Raw genomic sequence first — 25,544 nt, forward strand, 5'->3', positions numbered from 1 at the left:
CGGCTTCTAGCCGCGCGCCCGCCTTCCCGGCGCCACGTGCTCGGTGGAGGGCGGTACGGGGGGCCGAGCCGAAAAGATGTTCTTGCTGCCTCTTCCGGCTGCCGCGCGAGTCGCCGTCCGGCATCTGAGCGTGAAGCGTTTGTGGGCACCCGGTCCAGCCGCCGCAGACATGACGAAGGTGAGAGGCCGCGGCTCGCCCCGGGGCCGCCGCGAGAGTCCTGCCCACGGGCGACGGGGGCTTAGGGGCGGGGCGAGGCCGCGGTGTCCCAGGCCTCTGAGCCAAGTCGCAGACATTGGCTAAAGAGAAAAGTACCTTGCTTTTGCCGAGCTCGGCTTTGGCAGCCGACTGCGCGGAGCTGCAGACCACCCCCCCCCGCCCCGCCCCCTAGTATTCTCCTAGACTCGAGTGGCGGATGCTGTCTTCCTTCTCTTGCTTGAAAGTGCTAGGATCCGAACTCTGAGCGCGAGAGATTGATAGCCATAGATAGATAACTACCGTTACCTGAGCTCCAGCTCTGCACCATGCCCTTATTTTGCTATTTTGTTCGGTCCTCCCAGTAACCCGGGGAACGACGGCCCCAGGATTGTTCCCACCTTAGCTAGGAGGATGCCCAAGTATTAGTGAGGTGGAATGTCCTAGAGTCGGATAGTCACTGGCCCCGGGTTCCATACCAGGACCTCCCTCCTCTGCTGAAGTTGAAGGCCAGGAAAACACAGGTCCTCCGGGAGTAAACTACCTGGAAGGGTTTCTAGAGAAAAAGAATGTCTCCCTAGGGAAAAGGGCTTTGCAGGGAGAGCCATCTGTTCGTGAGATTAAAAGAAGTGTCCTGCAGAAGAAACCCCTCTTTCACGTAATTGAGCTCCAAAACATTGTGAAGGTCACTAAAATTTGGTCGTGGGGGGATCTGGAAAGGGGGAACGGCTCGGTGGGGGGAGCACACGCGTGGGAGTCAGGCTTGAGGGCCAGCAGGACTGTCCCTGGCTAGGAGTATTCTCCATGGGGCTTGAGCTCAGGGTGGCCGAGGGACCAGAGGTCTGTCCCTTGTTCTTTGCAGTACTTTGGAAATACATCCTGCTCAGGTAACATCTGTGTTCTGTCTGATCAGTTCCCTCCTTGGTTCACTGGAACCCCAGGCAGTGGGCAACCTTAGGAAACTTAGAATCTGGGAAGGTTACCAATGCAGAGGAAGCCTTTTTTTTTTTTCAAGTAGAAAAGACAAGACATGATTTTGTCTAAGTACCAGTGTGATTTTGTAGAAAGCACAGAGGTCATTGAGGGAAGGCATCTGGACTCTTGCCCAGTTCTGTTGCCCCCAGACTAGTATGTCAGACCAGGTTTCGGTTTCCTTACTATTCTTTCCACCTTACAGAGGTACCCTAAGTCAGAGCACATTTGTAAAGTCATAAATTGCTATGGAGACGTAAGCAGGGATTCCTAGGTTTACTTCCTTGTTTCAGGTGTTTGGAGCCTGGGGCTCAAGGAGATGAAAGGATAAGCCACTTTTTAGTGCTGACAGAATGCTGTGTGTCCCTGTCCCTCCCAGTGAAGGTGCATCCTTTTCCTCTCTTCCAGACTATGAGTTGGCCAGAGAACTTGTTAGTATCAGCAAGTGCAGCCCTTGGCTTTATCGAGATGGTATCCCGAATATTGCTTATTTTTGCATTTGAAGGTTGTAAGGGAGGGAAAACTTCTACTCACCTAGATTCTAGGGCTGAGCCTAGGAATGAAATGGACCTAAAACAGATTATATTAACAAGAGAAATGCATACAATTTATACTTCATATTTTTATGTGTCCCGTGTTCTAAAGGGAGAAGACCTGAAGAAGCCTATAAGGCCCTGAAGCTTATATACCTTTTAAAACAGAGAATGAGAAATTGTGGGAATGTGATTAGGCAAAGGAGCGTAGGGGCAGTCAGTTGAGAAACAGGGACTAGGAAATATGTGGGGGAAACTAAGGGAGGATGAGGTTTATTTTAGTAGGTTTGTTTGTACAGGTCCGTTTTGGTATTGACTCCCAAATCTTATCACCAGTCTCTGATGATACGGACGTTCTCTTGCTGGTACAAGGAAAGAAACTTTCTCATGGGAAATTTTATGACCAGCTTTTGGATAGAAAGGGGGAGAGATCAGAGAGCTGTTCCTGCATCTGCTGTTTCTTAGCTGCCTGCACCTCAAGTAATCAATATGCCAGACTGGCATATTTTAGGGTGGCATGTTCTGAATCCCTTCCAGTTCTGACTTGGTTACAAAAGGGAATTGTTTTCTTAAAGTACCTTTCTACTCTTCTTTATTGGAAAGTGAAGGAAAAGCCCTCTGTGTTGTGAAAGCTCTTGAGAGGGACCATTAAGACCGGGACAGGTAGTAATTTGGCTCTGGTATTGGCCGGAGTTTGTAACATATAGGCAGGATATGAGTATAGTTGACTGCCCAGCACCTGCTGTTGTTTTGGCCTTGTTCTTTTGTCCTTGAGGAGGACACCGTTCGGTTGAAATGATTAGCTTTTTCTGAATTTGGGATCCCTTGAGTCCCTCTCTGGGATCTACTCAACTTATATACACCTTTTTTCTCTTTTTCTCAGGGCCTTGTTTTAGGAATCTATAGCAAAGAAAAAGAAGAAAATGAGCCTCAGTTTACAAGTGCAGGAGAGAATTTTAATAAACTGGTGTCTGGGAAGCTGAGAGAAATTTTGAACATGTACGTATTCATCTTTGGATTTCAGTTTTTCAAATGCCTGAAAGTGAAAGAGAAAGTCTTTTCTGTGCTGGTGGAGGAAAATGCACAGAAATACACTGGCCAGGATGTTCTTGGTGGAAGTGAAAGTAAGTGTCTGTGGATTGCATATTGGTACTTTATGGCCCATTGTCGGGTGAGTTCACAGTTCTGGGAAATCAGGCTGCTTCAACCAAATCACCAGGGTATTGCGAGAGGCTAACCCAGAAGGATCTGCAAAGTACCAGATTTCCTCAGCCTGCCCTCCTGGCTTCAGTTCATTTCTCCCCACCCCACCTCCCACCTGCTTCCTATCAATCTCTTTGCCTCTTTAACTCCTCTTCACTTGGGGGGAATAGTCTGTTCTGGGCTAGATCAGATAGCCTCAGGAGGCTGCATCAAAAGCTTTGAATTTCAAGGGCTTCTTAGATCTTAAAGGACACATGAGTCGCCTGGGGGTGTAGTTAGAATGCACATTCCAGTTCAGTAAATCTAGTGGGGACCTGAGATTCTAACTACTCTTGGATTAGTCAGGGAATGGGGAAGGTAGGAAAAGATTTGCATTTCAAGTCCTTCTCAGCTATGGGCTGCAATTTTAACAAAAACAGTTGTCAACATAGGCCACTGCAACTGCATATTATTTGAATTACAGATAACCTATTAGTATCTGATAGATGTAGCCTAATAATTAGAATAATTTTCTAACTATAGGATGACAGAAGTTGCATCCCCTGTCAATTACCAATCCTTTACCCTTCGACAACTCCCTGAAATGCTTTGATTAATTCATTAATCCAAAAGCTAACCTGTATGAATACAGAACAGCCTGGCCTTCCTGACTGCATGGTACCAGGGCATCCAGTTCTCAGGCTATAATTGTGTATTGCCAGCTGCTTTGTTTGGAAATTGCCTCGTATCCCATCTGTAGATAAATCACAAAAATCCTCCAAGCTAAACACAGTGCAGTCAAGTCAGCCACTTAGGTTGGTGTCTTACATCTTTTATTAGGTTTAAGACTGAGGTCAGCCTCCATCCAGTGCTCAGTCTTCTCTGCATTACCCACCCATGGCACTGCTTTCTATCATTGTTTTGAGACAAGTGTATTAAATCTAATCTGGGAGTTTTGGGGCTAGAATTAGAAGTGCTGCATCTGAGAAATCTGAGAGAGTTCTGCTTTTGATAACATAAGTAGCAAATTTGCAGAAGCATCAGACCACTGTAATAATACAGTTGGTTTATGTCACTTCTCAAAAGAGGACAGAGCAAACTATAATTTTTAACACAACTGTTTCTTTTTGTTTCAGATCTGGACCACCCCTGAAGGCAGGCAAAACCCGAACCTTTTATGGTCTACATGAGGTATGAGACGAAGATAAGGTTTATTTGGCAAACCCTCAGTGAGCACCTCTATGTGCCAAGTATTTTGGCTGTACCATTATACAGAAAATTGTGTGTGGGATTATGATTTAGTTTTATCCCAGTATTAAGCCACAAGCATTAGTTAAATTGTAAAGAGGCAAATTGCTGTCGAAAAGTATTGCATCTCATATTCCTCAATCTACAGGCTTTCTTGGTTCAGTAGCCCTGTCTTACAGAAGCAGACATTTGCAGGATTGTCCTCACTCAGCCTTTCCAACACACAGTTATAAAATTTTACCAAGATGTCAGGGCTTAAAAAAATTAAAACAACCAAATTTCTTCGTGAGTTTTGTCCTGTGCGGAGGTTAAGGTGGTTGTGTGAAAGGTCATATACCATTTCCTGCTAGAAATGGATGCTTTAAAGTTTAAAGTGGCCGACTTTTTGTATTTTTTGGAACAGGACTTCCCCAGTGTGGTGGTAGTGGGCCTCGGCAAAAAGACGGCTGGAGTTGATGAACAGGAGAACTGGCATGAAGGCAAAGAAAACATCAGAGTCGCTGTTGCAGGTTCTTTAACTTTTGAAGTTAACTATTGATAAAGATTCCTAAGGGTCACTCTGCAAGATTATCAGTCTTAGTTCTTTTTGTCCTCTTACCATCATTGTCCTTCCCACATTCATACAAATAACTCTCAACAAATACTCAGTTTTCCTTACCCAGCATGCTTGGCCTTACTTTAGATATAGAAGGTTAGGTTATGGAATTTCATTTTTATATTTCTTTAGCTTGTGTCTGTTGAAGAAGGAAATGGCAGCCCACTCCAGTGTTCTTGCCTGGAGAATCCCAGGGATGGCAGAGCCTGGTGGGCTGCTGTCTGTGGGGTCACACAGAGTCGGACACGACTGAAGCGACTTAGCAGCAGTACCAGCAGCTTGTTTCTGGGGTTTTAGTACCATTTGTTCTCTCTTGCAGTATTGGCCCTAGAACTTTTTTTTGCCAGAAAGTCCTGGTGGGTAGATTGGTTTTTTCTTTTTTTGTAATGTATCTGTGGTGTTTCCCCAGTTTTAAATCCCATGGAGTCATAACTATTTACACATCAGAGAAAATGGATGCAAAGTACAAGGTGCTTATTTATCACTAGTTACCAGAGGCGTGTGCCTGTCCCAGTTCGTCACATGGACAGTTTGAAAAGTTGGAGTAGGTGCCTTTGGGTCCTGTCAGGGCTGAGTGGCAGGAGGAGGTCTGCATCGAGGAGACTGTGGTTAAAGATGCTTTGAACACCATTGCTGAGGCGGGGATTGTTAGCTGGACTGTGGTGTGACCCCACATATATCACATGTGCTCGTTAAATTGACTTTCAAAGTTCATGTTGGGTGATTATATCATAACTTTTATTTGAGAGATTTTGCTGACCTGATCTTAATAAACGCTGTGTTAATAATGGACTTTGCTCAGTTCCTTGGGTATAATTTCAGAGTCATCACTGCTCTTTCATTTTTAATCTGGCAAGCTTCTAGTGACTGGGATGCTTCCTCAGGGAACCCTAGTGTTTCAGAAGTGGTACTAGTAATAGCAGTCACTTTCTTGTGAGTGAGACCAATCATTTTACCCATCATTCTGTCCTCCCACTACCGTGTAAGGCGTGTGCATGTCCTCACTGTACAGAAAGGGAAGAAGTGAAAGCTCAGAAAGACCAGTGTCAGGGCTGGGATTTGAACCCAAACTTGTTTTCTCAGGCCCCCACCCTAGGTCTCTGTCTTCTGCCCTCTGAGGGGTCCTTGACTGACTCTGGTTTTCTGGTTCCTCTGCCCTGTGAAGCGGGGTGCAGACAGATTCAGGACCTGGAGATCCCGTCCGTGGAGGTGGACCCCTGCGGAGATGCCCAGGCGGCTGCAGAAGGAGCGGTGCTCGGGCTCTATGAGTATGATGACCTGAAGCAGAAAAGGAAGGTGGTGGTGTCGGCCAAGCTCCATGGAAGGTGATGGCACGAAACGAGGACCAGGTCCACCCCCTGTGTGCTGATGGCACGGCCTCCTGGACACGAGCTGCCTGCCTTTCAGCGTCCGGCACTGCCTCATGGCTTGTCTGTGGCTCTCTCCTGGCCCGAGTCGGGTTAGGCGTATGATGACTCTGCCTCTGTTCTGCTCCTGGCTGCTCCTGTGTGTGTTTCCCTCCGACTCTCTAGATCCCTTCTCCCTGCTTGCTGGTTCCTAGGAAACTATTCCTGGTTGGCCCCCTGAGGAGGGATAGAACAAGATGACAGAAGGGTCCCAGAAGGTTTTGATGCAGATCATTTCCATCTACCTAGCACCTGTAGGTTCTGTGCTCAAGACCAGAGATAAGCAGATGCAGGGATCCAGTCCCTGCCCTCTTAGTCTAGTGGGGAGAATCAGCTTTGGGCACATTTTTGGAGCACCACTTATACTCCAGCCCTGTTCTGGGTTCAGGAGCAGACAGTGTGAGACCCTCAGGAGACGTGGTGGGGGACAACGGGGGCCTTGTTGGCGCCTGTGATATAGTGGGTGAAAATGAGGGCCATGTGACCCATCAGCCTGGCTTCGAAGCTGGCTCTCACTTTCTGGTTGGGTGACCTCAATGAGGTGACAGAAATCATTTCCCTCTTGGGTTGAGTAGAGTCGTGAATCAGATCTCATGGGACTTTTATGATCAAAAGGCAAAACCCATCAAGTGTATGGCACACGGTGAGCTCTATAAACAATGAGTGTTTTCTTGTCCGTTCCGATACCACATGTGTTAATTCCTGTGGTGCACAAGAAGAGCCAGGGTCCTGGAAAATTGGCCCATGTCCCTTGTTTTCTGAAGCCAACCCTGATTTATGGCAGGTCAGAGTTCAGGGTCCTGAGCCAGGCGGGGAGAAGGCAGGAAGCTGGCAATTCTCCAGCAGGACTGAGCAGGTAGAGCCTGTTCTGCAGCCCCTCCGGCCTTTCTGCGAACACATCTGCTGTCAGATTGGGGGGCAGATATAGGGCTTCAGAGGTCCATCAGGCCAACCCCTTTTTCAGACAGAAGAGGATTTTAGGTCTTATCTTGCTTCGCTCAATGGGGGTTGTGTTTTCTGGCTTTTATTTTTGTTTTTGGCCATGCCACGAAGCAGGCAGGGTCTTAGTTCCCTGACCAGGGATCAAACCTGCACCCCCTGCAGTGGAGACTCACAGTCTCAACCTCTGGACCCACCAGGGAAGTCTCTCCAGCTCCTTGTAAACCATAACAGCTGCCTCCCTGGTTCCGATTACAAAGAATAAATTTGGGTCCCTCTGTCCATCACTTTTCGCTTGTCTTCAGTAAGAGCCCCCCTTGCCGGGCTGTGGTCAGTGTCTGGAGAGGCTGTCTGACGGTGACCTTGTGCTTGCTTCTGCCAGCGAGGACCAGGAGGCCTGGCAGAGGGGCGTCCTCTTTGCTTCTGGGCAGAACCTGGCGCGCCGCTTGATGGAGACACCTGCCAACGAGATGACGCCAACCAAATTTGCTGAAATTGTTGAGGAGAATCTCAAAAGCGCTAGTAGTAAAACAGACGTCCTCATAAGGTAATTCAGGATTATACCATAGGCTCATATGATGCTAGAGCCAGATGGCGCTTCAGAGATCCTAAAATCCAGCTCTCTCACCATTCAGAGAATTAACTTGAGACTAGAGAGGTAAAGTGACCCTCTGGCATCCACACACAACTAAGGGTAAGGGTTCAGTTTGAGATTTATTTCTGTCATATCTCGCCTTGCTTTTGACACTGTTGTGACTTCACACTGCATTTTGCATGTGTTTTGTAGCAGCTTTATTGAAATATAATTCATATAACATGCAATTCACTCATGTAAAATATACAATTAAGTAATTTCTAGTATATTTACAGAGTTGTGCTGCCGTCACCACAGTCAATTTTAGAACATTTTCATTACCCTGTAAAAGGAATCTTATACCCACTCCTCATTTCCCTTTTCCCCAGCCGTCAGTTCGTAGACATTTGGGTTGTTTATACGTTTTGGATGGACTTCCCTGGTGGCCCAGGCGGTAAAGAATATGCCTGCAATGCGGGAGACCTGGGTTTGATCGTGGGTTGGGAAGATCCCCTGGGGGAGGGCCTGGCAATCCACTCCAGTATTTTTGCCTGGAGAATCCCCATGGACAGAGGAGCCTGGCGGGCTACAGTCCATGGGGTTGCAAAAGAGTTGAGTAAGCACAGCACATACTTTTTGGACTGCAAATAATGCTGCTGTGAGCATTTGTGTACAAGGTTTTGTGTGGACAAGTGTTTTCATATCTGTTGGGCATGTACCTAGGAATTGAATTATTGGATTGAATGGTAACTCTATTACCTTTTTGAGGAGTGTACATATTGTGTTTTGTTTTGGTGAATTCTTTCTGTCTTTTCTCTTTTTTTTTTTTGACATAAGTGAATAACATAGCATACCCTCCTTGGCATGGAATGAGAATCTCCTGGTAGATTCCCTTAGCCAGATCAGATAACAGAGCTGGTATTCCCTGGCTGTCCTGAGGTTTGTTGTTAGCAGCCTTGCTGTTGAACCTAAAAGGATGCACCTCTAGGCTTTCTGCCCTCTTTGGGAACTCCAATGAAAGTAACTCGACAGATATTTGCTTCACCTAAAGAATCCTTTACTGTCAAAGTTGCTAATCAAGGGTGCTTCCATTTAAAAGGATTCTTCACTATTTAATTGTGATTAGAATTCACATTTTTTCAGGGAAACTCCTGTGATCTAGATAAAGAAAATGTGCCGTCTATAGAAAATGCAGTATTGGAGCTTGATAAAATTTCTGGGGTGGTTGCTGTGTATTCTATGACAATGTTTAGTCTCTAAAAAGGTGTCTTGGTGAAGACTGTTCCTTGTTTTATTTAAGGAGACACCAGAGCTACATTTTGTCAGCAGATCGTGGCCGTGTGGCCACATGTCTTAGTAACGGCACCTCCTGTATGCCTGGACCTTGGCAAACAAAGATGGGTGGTGGTGGCTCTTGTCCTCCGACAACTGAGGGCTTTGCAGGAAGGAATAGGAAGGGAAATGGTAGGGGGGTGCTGCAGGAGCAGACAGCTGGGGAGAATTGTGGGAGAATTGAAAAGGTTTGCCAGCAAAAATGGTGCCTAAGCAGTCAGGGAGGTGAACAGACGAGAGAGCAGGGCAGAAGCACGTATGCAGTGGCCTTGGGAAATCACAAGGCTTGAGGTGGAGCAAAGGGAACTCAGCTAGAGATGGGGCAGGTCAGGTGGGCGGAAGGTAACCTATTAAATTGAGGCAGCTGCATCAAACACACTCTAGTGCTGCTGCTGCTGCTGAGTCGCTTCAGTCACAGCCGACCCTGTGCAACCCCATAGACGGCAGCCCACCAGGCTCCCCCCGTCCCTGGGATTCTCCAGGCAAGAACACTGGAGTGGGTTGCCATTTCCTTCTCCAATGCATGAAAGTGAAAAGTGAAGTTACTCAGTCATGTCTGACTCTTCAGGACCCCGTAGACTGTAGCTTACCAGGCTCCTCCGTCCATGGGATTTTCCAGGCAAAAGTACTGGAGTGGGTTGCCATTGCCTTCTCTGCACTCTAGCGTTAGGTGGGTGTAAATCAAAGAAGTACAGACTGTACTTCCAGAAGGGCAAGACTTTAGTAAAACATCAGGTACTAGGTTTGTGATTAAAAATGCCCACATTATACAGCCTCGATTCTTTTGAAGTGAGTTTCTTTGAATTGTATACCTTCCTTTTTTGTATTTGTATTCTTTTCCCTCTGAAGTTGGGTGGCCATTCTCTCTATGATGAAGTCCTAGTTTAATAGTTTCAACAAATTTCATTCACCTGCTTAGCTCCTCTGGCTAGGCAGGAGCCAGAGGAGCATTCCTTGAATAATGTTGTTTCTGGTCTGTCTGTAGGAGGGTAGAAGTCTTCCCTTGGCCTAATTACTGTGGCCAGAAATCAATACAAAGTTCTTTTGTGCCCCTAGCCTTCGACTATGCACGGTTACCTGACATCATATTACATACTATACATGAATTCTTTTATAATTCTACAGGTAATCTTTTGATGGAGGTGTCTTTTCTACAGCTAATCTTTTGAAGGTGGTGTCGTTAATCTTATTTTGTAGATGAGGAAACAGATTCAGAATCAAGTGACTGACTCAAGAATATACAGAAAGCAGATAGGAGGTGATAATTGAAGCATTAACATGTATATATTTTCAGAATTTAACATGTATATTTTAAGAGCTTGTATGTTATACTGTTTTTTACACACAGATGACTTTATTCTGTTATTGAAATAGAACAATGTGTATTTATATTTTTCCTTTCCTGCCATATAGACCCAAGTCTTGGATTGAGGAACAGGAAATGGGATCATTTCTAAGTGTGGCCAAAGGGTCTGAAGAACCTCCAGTCTTCCTGGAAATTCACTACAAAGGCAGTCCCAATGCAAGTGAACCTCCCTTGGTGTTTGTTGGGAAGGGGATTACCTTTGACAGGTACGTACTTGTTGTATCCGTGCTTTGTATTTTGGTGAATGCTTTGCATGCAGGTGTATTATTTGCTGTGTAATTTGCTTCAGAAGTATGGTGTTTGGTCATATCTTATGTGTTACTTTAAATGTATTAGGTCACCACTTATAAAATGCCTACTGTGTATCAGAGGCTGTATTAGGGCATTTTACATATATTAGCCCTGATCTTATCCGTAGGAGCTAGGCGTTGTGAACGTTCTGCAGGTGAGGCAGTCCTGACTCAGGTTAAATAATTTTTTTGAAAGCTCCATAACTAATAGAGTCAGAAATCAAACTTAGCAGTGTGTTTAAAATGCCTTCAAATATTTCCACCATACACTTTGATTCTCCTATGGGCGTGTTAAGATTTCCAGCTGGATAACCTGAGGCAGCTATGTGGATCATGCTGTCTTCCCTTTGCTTACTTCCAGCTCACATTTTTTGCTAACCAGTCTAGCTTTCATTAATCTCCTTAAGCCAGTGGTCCCCAGCCTTTTTGGCACCAAGGACCAGTTTCATGGAAGACACAGATTAGGGGGCCTGGAGGGTAGGGGATGGTTTTGGGATAATTCAAGCGCATTGCATTTATTGAGTATTTTATTATTATATCAGCTCCACCTCAGCTGAGGTTGGGGATCCCTGCCTTAAGCCATAAGTGTTCCTTAGAAATGGAAGCTCACTCTGGCTATTTCAACCAGGGAGAAACTGAGTTGGAAAAGATGGTCTGAGTCAGTATTTCCCATGGAAAGCATTTGCTACTGAATACTGGCTTCTAGGATGCTAATTAAATGTGAGAAAGTAACCTTTCTCACATTTCAAGAAAGTAATCTTGAAAAAGATTACTTGATTAAAAGTCTAGGTTAGATAAAACGAATTAGGTTTTTTATTTTGTTTGAACTATAGTACTTTTTGGGGGTACAGAATACAGCATTTTCTAAATCTTTTTTGTTTTTAATTGAAATATAATTAACATCTAAATTTCCTTTTGAAGAGCACTTGTATCTCAGCAAATCATGCTTCATAGACACTGCTTTGGAAAATGCTGCTAGAGATCTATGAAATTTTGATGTCCCTAGTATGTTTTTGTACCCTTTCAAGAACTCCTTCTGAAATGTGAATGAATCCTGCCCTTACAAGAGTATTTCTAGGTACTGTGATGCCTCTGTCCTGGGCAGATCTGACCGCCAGAGTGGTCTTCTTTACACTAGCAGACTGTGGTGCCTCCTGTGTTTTCCTTTCAGTGGTTCACTTTCTCTTATTTAAAGCATTAAAAAAAAAACAACATTGGTCTCCAAATGATCTTCACTATGTGGCCCATCAGTAAAAGATTTGAGCTCATATCACTGAAAAATATGCATATTTATTTATATCATATGCATATACTGTTGTATTGAAGTGTGTTTTGTATAACACCACAGCAGAGAATTCCCTGGTGGTCCAGTGGTTAGAACTCAGTGCTTTCACTGCTGGGACCCAGGTTCAGCCCCTGGTCAGGGAACTAAGATCCCACAAGCCCCATGGCACAACCAAAAATAAAAATAAATAAAACATTACAGTAAATAAAAATTAAAAGAGTGAAAGTTGTTCTTAAATGTCTTGCTAATTGTGACGGATTTATACTATCATGGGGTAATGTCAATGCAAAACTTTTATGCTCAAGGTGAAGTTGTTTGTTTAAATCTGTATTTCAACTTTTTGTTACGGGGATATTTAGCAAGGACGCTTGACCTAGTCTTTTTGGTTTAGGGAAGCTTCCTAGAAGGAGTGACACTTTTAGCTTAAGATGTGGAGGATAAGGGAGTTAGTTCTGTGGGGAGTAGGTCAGAAACAGAGCCAGGTGAAGGCTGCAGATGGGCAGAAAGAGGGGAAATTCCTAGTTCTGAAAAAATGGCCAGAGTGGCCAAGACAGTGCATGACTGGGGCAGGGGTCAAGGCACAGCTGAAGAGGCTGGCAGAAACTGGGTTGTTCTGGACCTCATTAGATTTTGGGCTTTGAACATTTGGAAGTAAGTGAAGGGTGTCTAGTGGAGGGAAAGAATGACATTAGTGTTCAGTACAGTGAGCTTAACAAATGTGCGCACTCCTGCAACAACCACCTCTATCATGAAAATAAAACATTTCCTCAATGCCCCAAAAACTCCCTTGGGTATTTTGGAGAGTGCTCTTTTGCACTCATCCCCTCTCTCACCCCCACCTCAGATGACTGGTCATCTTTCTGTTATTGTAGGTTACTTTTGCCTCTTCCAGAAATTCATTTACATGAACTCTTTTAATAAAAAGTCTAGCCTCTTTCTCAGCATATTATCTTTGAGATTTAACCATGTTGTTGATCATATTCCGTTGTAGGGAAATACCAGCATTTGTTTATCTAATCGTTGTTGAGGGAAATTTGGGTTGTCCCAGTTTTGAGTTATTAATTATAGAAGCCAGCATCATCTGTATGTGTTTGTGTGGATATATGTTTATCTTCCTCTTAGTTAAATACCTAGGAGAGGAGGGCTGAGTTGTATAATAACTACATGTTTAACTTTACAAGAAACTGCTAAACTTTTCCAAGGTGGTTATACCATTTTGCATTCCCACCGCCAGTGTACAAGGTTCTAGTTGCTCCTCATTCTCCCCAATACTTCATGGTGTCTGTCTTTCTAGTTCTAGTCACTGAGGGAGTGTGTAGTAGTATTTCTTTGAGGTTTACTTTGCATTTCTCTAACTAATGATGTTTAGCATTTTTAACATGTGCTTATTAGCCATTGGTACATCTTCTTTAGTGAAGTATCTCTTCAAACCTTTTGCCCTTGGCAAAACACTTATAGGTTTTGTGTTTGTCTTACTGAGTTATATGTTTTTTAAAAATATATTCCAGATATATATCCTTTAAAGTGGTGTCTTTTTAAGGCCAATTTTTATTTGCAGTGAGGTATAGTTAGCAGTTTTTAATTTTATAGTTTATCCTTTTTTCTGCCCTGTTTAAGAAATTACCTATGCCAAGTCTTTGTGTTCTAAGGTTTTAGGTTTTAAGGCTGTGATCTATCTTGAATTTTTGTATATACTTCTAAAAAGCATTTGAGGTTCTTCTGCTTATCTTTTTTTTTCCCATCTATTTATAAACATTTCATAGTTGTATGGGTAACGAAATGAAGGGGTAAGACTGCTATGGATATATAGGAGCTAGGCAAACATCTGAATGATCGATGGTGATAGCCTCAGTTAGGATGGATGTAAGAGAAAAGAAATGGATGGATTGGAAGGGAATCTAAAAAGTAAGCAAAGATAACTGTGGTTATTTGGAACGATAGTCCTCTATGTAAGACTGGCACCCCCTGAGTGGAAGCAGCCTAAAAATAGATAGAAGGACCAGTGCGCTCCCCTTGCCCCCATGGGGTTATCTCTGGACTTCTTAAACCAGGAATGTCCTTTTCTTATTCTGAGCCAATGGATAATCTTTAATTCTAGGTGTGTAAATGACAACCATCTCACTCTCAAGTGCTCTGGAGGTGAGTGAGAATTAGGGCCTGATTTCTAAGGTGAGCTGATGTCAGAGCAAGGAGTTCACTCTCTCTCACCAGGGTAAGTCAGCAGCAGAATCCAGTTAGAGCTCTAATTCTAGGTGTGTAAATGACAACCATCTCACCCTCAAGTGCTCTGGAGGTGAGTGAGAATTAGGGCCTGATTTCTAAGGTGAGCTGATGTCAGAGCAAGGAGTTCACTCTCTCTCACCAGGGCAAGTCAGCAGCAGAATCCAGTTAGAGCTCAAAGTTGGAACCCCTGCCTCCTTGCCCAGCCTATGAAGCAAGTCGCACTGAGTTCTTGTAAACTGGAAGCAGAAAAGTCACTTGTTAGTTCCAGAAGTCTGCTGGGGCAGTGGCCTGGGTTTCTTGTGGATTGAAACCTTTCCCCACCCTTGTGTCTCAAGGCTTTGAGCTAGTGTCTTCCTTGTGCCTGTGGGTTGTATTTTGCTATCTGCAAGATCTGGGGTACCTTGGGACTGTCAGGACGAGTTTTCCCCTGTCTTCCTAGGAGTTGAAAGGGGATCCTCCCAGTCTTCTGTGAACTGGTCTGTTTTCCCCAACAGCTTGTGACCTTCAGGTTCAATAAGTTGATCAATTCATAAAATTTGCTGAAAAGACAAATCTACATGAGTATTCAGAGCTCAGACAGGATTTAACCACCGTTGACTGTATGATGTAGTAATGTTTCCAGTGGCAATGCTAACATTTCATTCAGACAGAAATAAAATGAACCAAGATACCCCCCTACCCCCCGCACTTCTGGAATTATTTTGTGTCTTTATAAAAACCACAATATTATCTTTTTAAATGATGAAATCATTCAGATTCTCAATTTGGAAATTTCTTAGTGCTTGTATGTGGTAGTTCACCCCACACTTTTTAAGAGAGTGCTTCTAGCCCCCTCGTTGGCTGTTAACATGGTACATTGTCCTTTCCCGGCAGTGGTGGCATCTCCATCAAGGCAGCTGCAAACATGGACCTCATGAGGGCCGACATGGGAGGAGCTGCCACTATCTGTTCAGCCATCGTGTCTGCTGCCAAGCTCGACCTGCCCATCAACATCGTAGGTGCGTGGGCGTCTGTCTTGGAGAGCTTCTAGAATCCAGTCAAGTGGTAGAATGGAGACAACAAACATGGTTTCCTTTAATCTGAAAAGACCAAGAAATGATTTTTAAATGGTTTTCATCAGGCAGAAGCTCTTTGTTTAGCTAAGTGTTGTCTTAACTGGCAGAGTTAAATGTATTCTACATTATGGGCAGTAACTAGAATTGATTGTTTTACTTCTGCAAAATGTGGTTAGCAGTCAGGGGCACATAATGTCAAGTTTGCAGTTTACTCCACCGGAAAATGCCCGATAAGTAGGGTAGTGATTATCTCATACAGTTGCAGCTGATTAAACGCCTTGACGTGCAGAAAAAGTGCTTGGGACGGAAAAAATCCTCCGTTTGCAGCAGCGATTTTTGTAGTGCAAGATGCCAGACACAATGCTGGAGGTTTGTCATGTGTCAGAGGGGGACCTGGAGGTTGGGAGTAAGATTGAATTGGCTTGCCCAGTGTCACCTCCATTGCACGAGTAAGTAGGACTGTGCAGGTCTGTCTGACAAGTGAGTTACAGACATGAGGATACGTCACCCCTGCATACTTCTGCTTATATTTCCTAAGAACAGAGACATTCTGTGTAATGATGATATCATTGTCATTCCCAGGGATTGATACAGTAACCAAATTCAAACTGCGCAGTTGTCCAGAAAATGTTAGTTTTATGTGTGTGTCTATATACATAAGCATTTATTTCTTTCTATTTGGTTTTGAAATTTTGGAGCCACTCAAGGATCACCCCTTGCATGTAGTCATCATGTCCGTTTAATTTTCTTTACTCCAGAACCTATTCCCACCCCACCCCCTCTTTTGCCCTTTCTTGGAAGTTTTTAAAGGTTCAAGCTTATCTTGTGATGTTCCGTGATTCGGATTTCTTTGCTTATTTCTTCATGATAGAATTAGACTTCTTTGGAAAGAGTGATGTGTGCTTCCTGTCACTGGTTCATGTAATGCCACTTGGTTCACTGGTGATGCTAAACTCAAATACTTAGTCAAGGTGATGTCTGTGACTGGCATCTGTTGAGGGTCCGCTGTGACCTCGGTCCCATGGGTGGCATATTTGGACATAGCACACTCCATGTTCCTTCATGTATTCTTTTTTTTTTTTAAATAGGTTTGGCTCCTCTTTGTGAAAATATGCCCAGTGGGAAGGCCAACAAGCCTGGGGATGTTGTTAGAGCCAGGAACGGGAAGACCATACAGGTTTGTAGGTGAAAGACACAGCCTCTGAGTTCTGCTATTCCTTGCCTTGAATGGGTGCAGAGTGTGGGCCCCACTTAGGGAAGGGAAGTACCTTTATTATGAGTAGCTTTTCGTGCAGTCAAAGGTATTTCTTTATGGGAACTTTAAGATTGTTTTCCCTACCTTACTGTTCCTCCTACTTTCTGTATGCTATACACACAGCTTATGAATTTGCAGCCAGCCCTGTAGAGCAGGGCAAAGTGGGAAAAGTACAGGCTGTTTTCTGGATACACCTCTGATGTGGTAACTTCTTCCATTTAGCAAAGTGTTTGAGAGGAAAACAGGTCCTGCATCATGGGCACTGTATCTGGGGATGTGGCAGCAAGTCTTCCGCTGGGCACATGCCTACATACACTGCACATAACGACTCAGCCTATTTAAAAGAAGAAATATATCTAATATAGCTGAAGTTGCTGCAGTTGCAAGAGTTCTCCGATCTGGAGATCCAGGCTGCTGCTTTAGTGTATCTTTCTTCAACTCTTTCACCTTTTTGTTTTTGAAAATCTTGACATTTTCCCCACTCCTGTTATAAACTTAATGGTAATATGAACTAGACACTTCTCTTTATTTCAGCCTCCAAAGTCATCGGCATTTGGTCATCAGCTCTGATACAGGGATTATTAAATTATATTTGCTCTTCAGGGTAAATATATTCCTATTTTAATGGTAGTATATTTTTTATAATTGATGACAAACATCACAGCAGCCTTTTTGTACTTTTAAATTGAACACTGCTCTGAGTGTCTAGATTTTGTATTCATTGTTTGTATCATCTTATCCTTTTAGTCTTTTGACCTTCCTCTTTGCAGGTGGATAACACTGATGCCGAGGGGAGACTCATCCTGGCCGATGCGCTCTGCTACGCTCACACTTTTAACCCAAAGCTCATCATTAATGCCGCCACCCTGACAGGTCAGACAGTGTGCTTTTCCCGCTTTTGTTTGAAGAAAGTCTCATTTGTTGCCATCGAGTGCACACATTGTACTCAGGGCATTATTTTGCTGAAATCTGGCGATTTCAGAGCTCCATTTGTGTTCAAAGATCTTTCACCAAAAGAATTATACTGCAGTTGTAAACTGCTTTGAATCTTAGGTTTGTGGTTTTGAAACATCCGAGGCTATACTTTAAAAAAAAGAAATAGTGGATCAGGTCAGCCCTTCCACAGTGACAGCTAAAAATGATGCAAAGCAGTGTTTTCTGTTATGGTTGCCATTTGATACTGCTCAGAAAAGATTAGTGATAAATTCCCAAATCAGTAGTTGCTTTTATTAATCATGATGGGCTACCCAAGTAACTCAGTGGTAAAGAATCACCTGCCAAAGCAGGAGACTCAGGTTCTATCCCTGGGTCAGGAAGATCCACTGGAGAAGGAAATGGTAACCCACTCCAGTATTCTTGCCTGGGAAATGCCATGGACCAAGGAACCTGGCAGGCTATAGTCCATGAGGTGTAGAAGATGTATCTGATCCCCCTGAGTGTTTTCTGAACTTTTGTATTTGAGTTTATACAGAAATAAAAGCACTGGGGTGAGGGGTGGGAGTGGCAGGGTCATGTCTCAGAGACGGAGCCATGTAATGTGTTTGTTGTGTGAAGCATGTTGACTTAAGGCCAACACGGGGGTGGCTCCCAGATGTGCTACTTCCTAGTCTACCAGCCTTGGGCTGGTTCCCTGACACCTTCAAACATCAGTACATCTGTTTACCTCAGGACAAGTCTGTTTACCTTGCAGAGTTTTGAAGATTGGGAGGAGTTTCTGAAAAGCCTCTTTTAATACAGTGCTGGCATGCGACAGGCTAGACCACTGGCTTTGTGGGGTAGTAATAAATGCTTAAAGGGATGACAGTGGTCATTACCTTATTGCAAAAGCTCAATGTTCATAATCTTTTATCTAACAGTTCACTTTAGGGATTCATTGTGTCTCTAGCTCTTTTAAGATTAAATTTCAGATCATTTTCCTCTTTTAATTCTTCTGGTCATGTGAGCCTTTAACAGAAAATCAGTTCATGTTTCTTTTTTATGTGATTCTAACAGCAGTCCATAGATTCATCTGCTAGACTCCTTTTTTCTAAGCTGGTGTTATAGTATTTTTATGGTCTTTTGTCTCTGTTCAGTTTAGCAAACACTTTAAGCTGAACAACAGAGGTTCTAGGGCTGGTGTTTGAGGTGCAATGCTGAGGTGGGTGGTAGGACTCCCTTTCTGTAAATGAGGAGTCACAGTGCCTCCCCACCGCCCCCCATCCTTTTTTCCCCCCCCAAACTTGGAGGTATGAGAGGGTTTGAAAGTTGGATCTAGCTAACTAAGGGCAGTCTGATAGGTGAGTCTTCAGGTCACCCCAGCCGTTGTCCTCACTGAAGGCTCTTGATGATTTGCTTTAGTTCCCCAAATGATTTGCTTTAGTTTGACTGAGCCCCTTTTGAGTTCCAGGAGCTGGGATCCAAAGGGGAGGATGAGAACGTTTCCAACCAGAGTTCCTAGCAGGAAAAAGAACATATAAGTTTTTAGAGGGAGAAGACCTCATTTTAAAATTTGTGCTGCCTCTTAAGAGCATGTGACTTTGATAGTGTCTAAGTGGTCTCATCTGTAAAAGTGGTATAATAGCACCTCTTTGGTAGGGGCAGGGGGGTTGCCTGTGAAAATTAAATGAGATGATCCAGGTGGTTGTGCCTGGCTTGGCACACACTGGACTGATGTTATTGACCTTTAAAGAGCAGGCCTGTAGCAGACTATCGGAGCAGTGACTGCTCAATGGGTGCCTTTCAGTCATGGTACCTCTCGTTTTCTTAATGTCTGTGCTTAGGATGGAATGAGAGTGGTAACTTCAGCATCTTCCTTGGAGCTTTGATGTTTCTTCCATACTCTGAGAAATTCTGGTAACACGGATGAGTTAGCGTTTAATACAACTTCAATAGGCACTTTTGAAGTATGCCCCCACTTTTGAAGTATGCCCCCAATAATGGCACTTCTGAAATTGCTGTGGTACTAGTTCTGTAATTGTGTAGAAAGTAATTATCTTCTGAAATATGTAATGAAATCACTTCTAGAGCCATGATCCCTGTTGGATCACATTAAATATTTATGTCTCCCATTTTCTCTTCCTTTAAGAGAGGATGTCACATCACATTCTTGTTTGTGGCCAATGCTTATCTTCTCTCTGAGAAATTCAAACACTGATGCAAGGTACTTGTGTGGTTGATAGGAATGTTTTAAGGACAAGTGAATAAATATGGAAGAGGCCACTAACTTGAAAAGTAAAGCATTCATGAGTGTGTATATGTAGCTGAAGATGTATCCCACCCAGCCGTATAGACAGACTATAGGCAGTGAGTAACCAGCACCCGCCATAGTATCTGGGATATAGTAGGTGTAATGAATAGTTGTTGACTCAGTTGGCCCCTATTTAATTCCTGTGAATGGCTGGGAATATGGAGGTGGGACATAGAGGTGAGGCCCACATCCCTTGGGCAGGTTCAGTCAGTGGGTCATCACACTGACCAGCACAGAGGAGCCTAGTTAAAAGGAGTTCGTGAGAGCCTGTGTATCTGGGAATTTGACTGGTACGGGAAGTCAGGCAGTGTGAGAAGTGCTGCTTGAGCTGGAATCTGAAAGAGGAGGCATCACTGGGTGGAGCAAAGAGGGAAGAGCACCCCTCAGAAGGCACCCCTCAAGGTTGGAGTGTGGGGGCAGTGATGAACAGGGTGTGGTGGGGTCAAGACACTCGGGACCCATGTGCTGGTAGGCACCAGTCCCCGCTGGCCTTGGCGTGTTGCGGGATTTAGTCTGGAGCCAAGTGCAGCAGGAGGCGATGAGTGGGGACTGTGAGATAGTTGGTGCTGCGAAAGGGTCCTTGGCCAACAGTGTGCCAGCCACAAGGGAGAGGGACCAAGCAGAGGTTGGCAGGCCAGGTGGGCTGCTGAGCGGTGTGTGGTTATTGACTCTAGATGTGTAACTGTGTGTGTTAAAAAAGAGTGAGTGTGTTTGACTTCAGTATTATCTGTTGGATCTAGGCGTGCAGGTGAAACAAGTTTGCCCACGACTTGATAATCATTGATGATGTTTAATGGGTACTTGTATGTCCATTGTATTATTCTCTTTGCTTTGTGTATGTTTGAAGTTTTTGACTATGTTGTTTTTTTTTAAACTATTACCATAGTCCAGTGGTAGATGATGGTGGTAGCCATGGTAAAGGGAAATGGATAGGTTTGAGAGATTATTGGGAGGTAGAGTAACAAAAGCCCAAGGAACAAATGACCTGAACAGAGTTGCCCAAATGTCATGCAGAATCACGGGCTTTTACATATGGGTCACTGATATATTTGCAGTGACCCATTTGTATTATGTCTAAAAATACAATGTACACATCTTAATTAAAAAATACTTTATTGCTGAAAAATGCTAATTAACCATCTTTTAAACCTTCTGTGAGTCACAGTGGTAACATCAAAGAACACTGATCACAGATCACAGTAACAAATAAATGAAAAAGTTCCAAATATTGCAAGAATCACCAAAATGTGACAGAGACACAAAGTGAACAAATGCTTTAGGAAAATGGCTCTGAAAGGCTTACTTGACATAGGATCGCCACAAACCTTCAATGTGTGAAAAATGCAGTATCTTCAAATTGCAGTAAAACAAAGTGTAATAAAATGAGGTAGGCCACTACCTCTACCCAGTAGACTTATAAAATCACTAAGAAATGAATTTGTTTATAAAAGAAGAATAAACATTTAAAGCATAAGAGGAAGAACATGTACTTGGACATGTCCAGTGTGGTCTTAGTTATGGGTTTTGTTTTTTGTTTTCTTTTTAGTTTAGAAAATTTGGAAAGAAATATAAAAATATATAATGGTTATCCCTGGGATGAGATCATTGGTGATATTTGATGTTTGCTTTTTTGCATTTTCCTTAATAATTGAAGGTGAATTCTAACTTGAGAAACTAACAAGCCATTAAATATATATGGTAAGGATTTCCCAACATCATCTTTGTTGACAGTAAGGGAGACATTAAAGTAGGCTTAAAGGCTAAAGCTCTGGCCTGCACAGCGGTGGAGAAGCCCGTCTCGCCAGAAGACTGGACGCTGGCCTGAGGGGTTCACCTGTGTTTTGCAGGTGCCATGGACATAGCTTTGGGATCTGGAGCCACTGGGGTCTTTACCAACTCTTCTTGGCTGTGGAACAAACTGTTTGAGGTAAGAATAACACAGAAACACTTAAATTATGGAGGTGATTTCATTCCTTTAGCCTTAGAATGCTGTATTTCTTCAACCCTGAGTTACAGGGATTTTTATGTTGTAGACTTGTCTTTGAAATGATTCCATAAACTCAATTCAGTGTGCTTTTCTATAAATATTTAAAAATGATAAATTTTTAAATGATGCCACATTCCTTCTCAGAATGAAGTGAAAATGACTTTTAAAATATCCCTGATGTAGAAAAGGGTATGAGGACAGCTTTGTGAAAGAAGGAATGGCCTTTAAATGAACACATGTCATGAGTCAAATAGCAGAGTATGTAAATCGGGCTTGCTCAGGCTCCTTAGCGGACAGTGAGGGGGACAGTTCTGCTGCTGTGCCCTGCACCTCCTCCCAGCCCTGTCACAGCAGCCTCTTCCAAACAGCAGTTTCCCATCAGCACCGCCCCCACGCTCTCACTGCCATCAGCTGTCCCCAGTGACACCACTGTCAGCCTCCCTTAGCTTGTCCAGAGGCAGCGTGTACCCTGGCCTCTTGGTGACACCCTGCTCTTGGCTTCCACCGTAGTCTTCTCTTCGGGTTTCCTTTCTTGATGACTTCTGTTTCAGCCTCCTTGGCCAGCTTTTTCCTTGTCTCCCCCTTTGGTTGACTTGAGTCCTGGACCTCATGCTCTTATTCTGCACAGTGTTCACCAGGAATCCTGTCTATTCCCATGGCTTCAGCTGGCACCTCTCTGGCTTCTGTCTATCCTCAGCCCCAGACCCTGCCCATCCACTTGGCTATGAAACAGCTCCATCTGGCACCTCATTCTTTCGACAAGTAATTAATGGGAGCTTACTGTATACCAGCAGGGACAAATACAAAATGTTCCTGAATACATTCTTGATGTGGTTTCAGGTCCTAAACTTCTCTTCCACTCTAAACTGCTTCCCTTTCACTTCTGTCATCTCGCCATTTGTGAAGCCCCTCTCTACCGTCTCCAGCCTCTGGGAGAAACTCAGCCCTGTTGTCTCCTTCCAGGTAGTATGTGGGGCTTCTCCCCTCCTCTGTACCAGGCACACAACTGTCCCTCTCTATGATGAACAAAGAAATAACAGTCAGCAGTTTATACAGCCTATACCCTCTCTTCCTGGAGGTAGTCACTTTCAACCCTTGATGGATTCTTCTGTTAGTTATTCTTCTGGAGTCTCAAATTAACAGCTTACAGTGCTGCTTCCTGACTTCTCACTTTTGGTTCTTACCCTTGACCACAGTGTATCAAAACAACCTTTACCCATTTCTCCTACTAGCCTGTCGGCCCTTTGATGACTCAGATATTAAGTATCTTTAGATCCCCAACCCCTGTTGGTATTTAGCAGTTCAGTAGATGATGGATGGGTGAATGAGTGTGTACATGATGACATGAATTAATGAGGTCACCTTATCTTAGTATCTGGCCTTCAGTAGTTTAGTTCTAGGCACACCAAGGCCACAGACATCATGAAGACTAGTTCACCCTCATCAATCCAGCAAAGCCTGTCTGCACTACAGGATACCAGCTTATTCATTTAAACTGAGACCCATAATATTAGTTTGATAATTTCAGCAAATGCCCTACAAATTTGTAGGACTGTTCTGCAGCATTCCCTGGCTTCTTTTGTAATTCTTAAGCTTTTTAATTAATTAAAATAATTCTGGAATCTGTTGTATTTGTCATGTTTTAGAGTAACAGGTCAGAACCTGCTTCATCTATTCTGCCAACTATCATACCTATTTGTTCTCTAGGCCAGCATTGAAACGGGAGACCGTGTCTGGAGGATGCCTCTCTTTGAACATTACACAAGACAGGTTATAGATTGCCAACTTGCTGATGTTAATAACATTGGAAAATACAGGTATGTAAAATAAGCTATAAAAGTACATTTTTACAATTATCGTTTGCCAAAATGAACATTTTCAGTTTTAATCTCCTTCACAAACGTTTAGGTATCCAGTTTCTTTTCAGTGTAGTGCTCATAAGCACTAATTTCTGTCTTTTATTTTCAAGGTGTTTCCCAACTGGTTCTCAGTTTTTGCATTTTCAAATCTAAAGGTCATTTTAAGCAAATGGTAAGGGAAGGAAATGGACAATATGGTCATTACCACAGGAAAAAGAATTTATGCTTAAAGCTGTGTCTAAAGATAGGTATCGATTTCTGGGTTAACTTCTTTAAAGGTCTCATTGGCTTGACTTTGCTCTCTAGTCATAGAAGCCACTTAGCAAGAATGGAGGATCTTAATAGAACATTCAGTGTACATTTGATGGGGTTAGATGTTGATTTTTGTCTTTCTTTTCAGATCTGCAGGAGCATGTACAGCTGCAGCATTCCTGAAAGAATTTGTGACTCATCCTAAGTGGGCACATTTAGATATAGCAGGTGTGATGACCAACAAAGATGAGGTTCCTTATCTTCGCAAAGGCATGGCTGGGAGGCCCACGAGGACCCTGATCGAATTCCTGTTTCGGTTCAGTCAAGACAGTGCTTAGTTCAGATGCTCTAAAATGCCTTCATTCTGTCTTAAATGGGCAGGGGAACTTCAGAATACTTTTGAATGAATAGATAAAAATCTTTTAAGGGAAACAAAAGATGGTATTAAAAACAGAACGAAATGAAATTTGTATGCCTTGATTTTTCATTTTATGCAGAGATTTATAAAGGTAAAGCTAGTATCTTACTTGGCAAAGATTTTTAAGATAGTCTATAAAATAATTTTTAAAAGCTATCTAATCACTTTTCAGAGTATATGTTTTTAATTGAGAAGCAAAATTGTATTTCAGATTTATGATGCTGAGAATATGAACAAACTAAAAAGTTGCTGTGCAATTGTCAGAAACAATAAATCCAACTTTTGGTGCTCTCTGGTGTGGCTCTCATATTCACTTTTACTACTATAAAACCCAGTGATGCTATTAATATAATTTATCTCTTCTGGCTATGTTACATGAACTAAGTAAATTGAGATATGATGAAAAATGTATTTTCTCAATGTTAATAACTTTGGGGCACTTAGTGATGAATTTGTGAGGCAGGTTCCATTATCCCCACATTACAGATGAGGAAAAAGACACAAGAGAGGGTTAGTAGCATGCCAGTGATGTCACCCAGCTAGTAAGTGGGACAGCAGAAATTAAGCCCAGACAGTCTGCCTCCAGGGCTGGCATTCTTAATTGTTTCACTGTAATGCTTGTTTTCACTTCTGGGACTTGAATGGATGTGGAATTTATTTGAAATAACTGAAATAAGAGGGCCATAAGAGAGACTGTCAATGGGTAAACTACTTCCACCATCTGGAACTTCAACCGATCAAAATTCCATTTGTGCAGATTTAGAAGAAAGCTCTCTTTTCTACATTTGTATTGAGTGAATCAAGTTATCCAAAAGTAGTATCTTTTTTTATTTTGACTTTGAAAATGTTTGAGATATTTTTTAATTGGAGTCATTTAGAGTATTTTAAAAACTTGATATGTAAATTGGTGGTTATTGTTATTCAGTCAGAATTTGCTCAAATTCATGTCTGTTGAGTCAGTGATGCCATCCAGCCATCTCATCCTCTGTTACGCCTCATCTGCCCTCAATCTTCCCCAGCATCAGGGTCTCTTCTAATGAGTTCGCTCTTCGCATCAGGTGGCCAAGTATTGGAGCTTCAGCATCAGTCCTTCCAGTGAATATTCAGGGATAATTTCCTTTAGGATTGACTGGTTTGATCTTGCTGTCCAAGGGAGCACCACGGTTCAAACGCATCAATGCTTCAATGCTCTGCCTTCTTTATATTATGTAAATGGGTATAATGTGTCTAAATTGGCTTACAGAAAGGGATATGCATATCCATGTTAACAAATAACATGAATTTAAATTTGATTAAAATTAGGAATAGTGTGTAAACAGGTTTCTCTGGGCATTCATGTCCAGATGCTACTTCA

General features: G+C 43.1%; 1 protein-coding gene across 1 annotated transcript; it reads left to right on the forward strand.

Moving 5' to 3' along the window:
* Nucleotides 1–24,481, forward strand: LAP3 (leucine aminopeptidase 3). Its single transcript, XM_065907447.1, has 13 exons — nucleotides 1–178; nucleotides 2,582–2,697; nucleotides 4,017–4,071; nucleotides 4,532–4,637; nucleotides 5,889–6,048; nucleotides 7,451–7,615; nucleotides 10,388–10,546; nucleotides 15,012–15,136; nucleotides 16,282–16,370; nucleotides 17,219–17,321; nucleotides 21,522–21,601; nucleotides 23,369–23,478; nucleotides 23,921–24,481. The coding sequence occupies exons 1-13, from the start codon at nucleotides 77–79 to the stop codon at nucleotides 24,108–24,110; spliced, it is 1,560 nt and encodes a 519-aa protein (XP_065763519.1). The 5' UTR covers nucleotides 1–76; the 3' UTR covers nucleotides 24,111–24,481.
* Nucleotides 24,482–25,544: the final 1,063 nt, after the last annotated feature.

This window comes from Muntiacus reevesi, chromosome 16 (assembly GCF_963930625.1).
Source record: "Muntiacus reevesi chromosome 16, mMunRee1.1, whole genome shotgun sequence".
Classification (NCBI taxonomy): Eukaryota; Metazoa; Chordata; class Mammalia; order Artiodactyla; family Cervidae; genus Muntiacus; species Muntiacus reevesi.